Source organism: Dipodomys merriami, unplaced genomic scaffold (genome assembly GCF_024711535.1).
Source record: "Dipodomys merriami isolate MVZ:Mamm:240054 unplaced genomic scaffold, mDipMer1.0.p SCAF_163, whole genome shotgun sequence".
Taxonomy (NCBI): domain Eukaryota; kingdom Metazoa; phylum Chordata; class Mammalia; order Rodentia; family Heteromyidae; genus Dipodomys; species Dipodomys merriami.
The window spans coordinates 214182-216814 of record NW_027202971.1 but is presented as its reverse complement, the minus strand read 5'-3'; the positions used below and the strand labels follow the sequence as shown (position 1 = coordinate 216814).

The 2633-nt window shown below is 55.1% G+C and overlaps 1 protein-coding gene across 1 annotated transcript; it reads left to right on the top strand.

Annotated features, from left to right (window-relative positions):
- Nucleotides 1-2039, top strand: LOC138828710 (hydroxycarboxylic acid receptor 2-like). The gene has a single exon (XM_070024781.1). The coding sequence runs from the start codon at nucleotides 106-108 to the stop codon at nucleotides 1162-1164; it is 1059 nt and encodes a 352-aa protein (XP_069880882.1). The 5' UTR covers nucleotides 1-105; the 3' UTR covers nucleotides 1165-2039.
- The last annotated feature ends 594 nt before the right edge of the window (nucleotides 2040-2633 follow it).

The following is a 2633-nucleotide window of genomic DNA, read 5'->3' as shown; positions in this document are numbered from 1 at the left end:
TGACATAAAGCCCAGCTCCCAGCCGCGCTCCCCACACGGACACTCACACTTCCTTCAGCTCTGGCTCGGTGAGGCGCTCTGGAGCGGGCGGACCGGATTCCCCCCATGAGCCCGGCCAACCACTCTCTGCTGATCGACGGGAAGAGCTGCTGTGTGTTCCGAGATGACTTCATCGCCAAAGTGCTGCCGCCGGTGCTGGTGCTGGAGTTCGTGTTCGGGCTTCTTGGCAACGGCCTGGCCCTGTGGATTTTCTGCTTCCATCTCAAGTCCTGGAAATCCAGCCGGATTTTCTTGTTCAACTTAGCTGTGGCTGACTTTCTGCTCATCATCTGCCTGCCGCTCCTCACAGACAACTATGTGAAGAGATGGGACTGGAAGTTCGGCGACGTGGCCTGCCGGCTGACGCTCTTCATGCTGGCCATGAACCGGCAGGGCAGCATCATCTTCCTCACCGTGGTGGCAGTGGACAGGTACTTCCGCGTGGTCCACCCGCACCATCCGCTGAACAAAATGTCCAATCGGACCGCGGCCATCATCTCGTGCGTGCTGTGGGCGGTCACCATCGGCCTGACCGTCCACCTGCTCTACAAGAAGATGCTGGCCGAGAACGGCAGGGCCAAGCTGTGCAGCAGCTTCAGTATCTGCCAGACCTTCCGCTGGCACGACGCCATGTTCCTCCTGGAGTTCTTCCTGCCCCTGGGCATCATCTTGTTCTGCTCGGCCAGGATCATCTGGAGTCTGCGGCAGCGGCAGATGGACAAGCACGCCAAGATCAGGCGCGCCATCAACTTCATCATGGTGGTGGCCGTGGTCTTCATCATCTGCTTCCTGCCCAGCGTGGCTGTCCGCATTCGCATCTTTTGGCTGCTGTACACGGTGGGCACTGGGAACTGTGAGCTCTACCGCTCGGTGGACCTGGCGTTCTTCATCACGCTCAGCTTCACCTACATGAACAGCATGCTGGACCCCGCGGTGTATTACTTCTCCAGCCCGTCCTTCCCCAACTTCTTCTCCACGCTGTTCAGCCGCTGCTCCCACGCTGCACCGGAGGCCGGGCACCACCCGAGCACCAGCGTGGAGCTCACGGGCGAGCCGAGCCTCTCCAGAAGTGTCCCCGACGCGCTCATGGCCGACCCCAGAGAGACCTGGGGACCCTCTCATTAGAATGACCAGGAGAGAAAGGGGGGAAAGGCACACCGTCACCAAGAAGTGGGGTCTCTGGAGACAGCCATTCAGCTCTGGGGCAGAGTAACACCATTGGGTTTGGGCCTGCGGTTTCCTGAAACTTCCAGATTCTGAGAATCAAGACTCAGAGAAACGGCGCAGTGGAGTGGACAAGGTGCGACCGCAGACTTTTCTTTTTCTTTTCTTTTTTTGAGGAAACAGCAAAGTGTCCAGGCATCCGCACCTCCGCTGAACCCCCCCACGCAGCGTGGGGGAGGGGCCGAGCCCCACATGTCACCATCTTGTCGCGTGGTCTCCGACATTCCCACCTGCGACGCATTGGCCTCTTCTCCTGCCTCAGACACAGGCTGCTGTCCGTCCATCCGTCCATCCAGCCTGTCTGTGGGGCCCTGCAGTGGGTCAACAGAGTCAGGAGACTGGACAGGGAGGGTCTAGAAAGTTCAGTATCGAGACACAAGCCAGTAGTGCCACCTGGGCTCGATGGCCCGGCTTGCAGCAAACAGGTAGCAGGTGAAGCAATCCCTAAGCTTAGGTTCGGGTCTGAGTTTCCAGTGGTGCTGAGACTTGGGGAAGGCGGGGGGGAGGGCCGGGAAGGGACAGTTCTGTGGCAGCCCAAGGCCAATGGCCGCAGGGCTCCGCCTGTCCCTAAGCTGTGGTTCCCTTGTTAACACTGGTTTGTGGCTGAGCCTTTGAAAGGCTTCAGGGAAGAGAATTGCTTCCCACCTCTGCATTTATCCTGAAAAGGGAAAATGTGTCCAGTGTGTGTGTGGGGGGGGAGGGAATTCCCCCTCCTTCATTTCCTTGTATTGCTGTACTTGTAATAAATCTCCCATTTTAATAAATGTTCATCAGGACACGGTCTAGTGTTTCATGTCTGGGTTATGGTTCACAGAAATGGACTTGTTACTTAAGAAGAGACCTTTATGAGTTATTAACTATGTCCTGGTAGAAAAATAATACAGTACAGAAGAACATGGCACTGAGTTCTATTCTGAGACAGTCAAGTAAAAAAAAAAAAAATGCAGGACAAGGGACAGAAAAGGCCTAGGAAGAAATTAAATTAAAAAAAAAAATGTTTAATTTGCAAGGTGGCAGAGATAAGACGATCAGAGCTCATGACTTTCTTTTCTTCTACTTTGGTGAGCCAGGTGTGTGTGTGTGTGTGTGTGTGTGTGTGTGTGTGTGTGTGTGTGTGTGTGTGTGTGTGTGTGTGTGTGTGTGTGTGTGTGTGTGTGTGTGTGTGTGTGTGTGTGTGTGTGTGTGTGTGTGTGTGTGTGTGTGTGTGTGTGTGTGGTGAAAAAGGGAATCGGCCCAGAGTGTTCTAATGTTTTCTGCAGGCAGGGAAGGAAGGGCTGCTGGGGGAAGGGTCTTGGTTCCCACCGCAGAGATGGAAAGGAGATGCTCTGGTTTGGGCTGTGAGCCGGCCAAGTTTCTGTTGTGCTTTCATT

Excerpts from the sequence above, each read along its gene's own strand:
- LOC138828710 (XM_070024781.1), top strand. The coding sequence starts at position 106 with ATGAGCCCGGCCAACCACTCTCTGCTGATCGACGGGAAGAGCTGCTGT.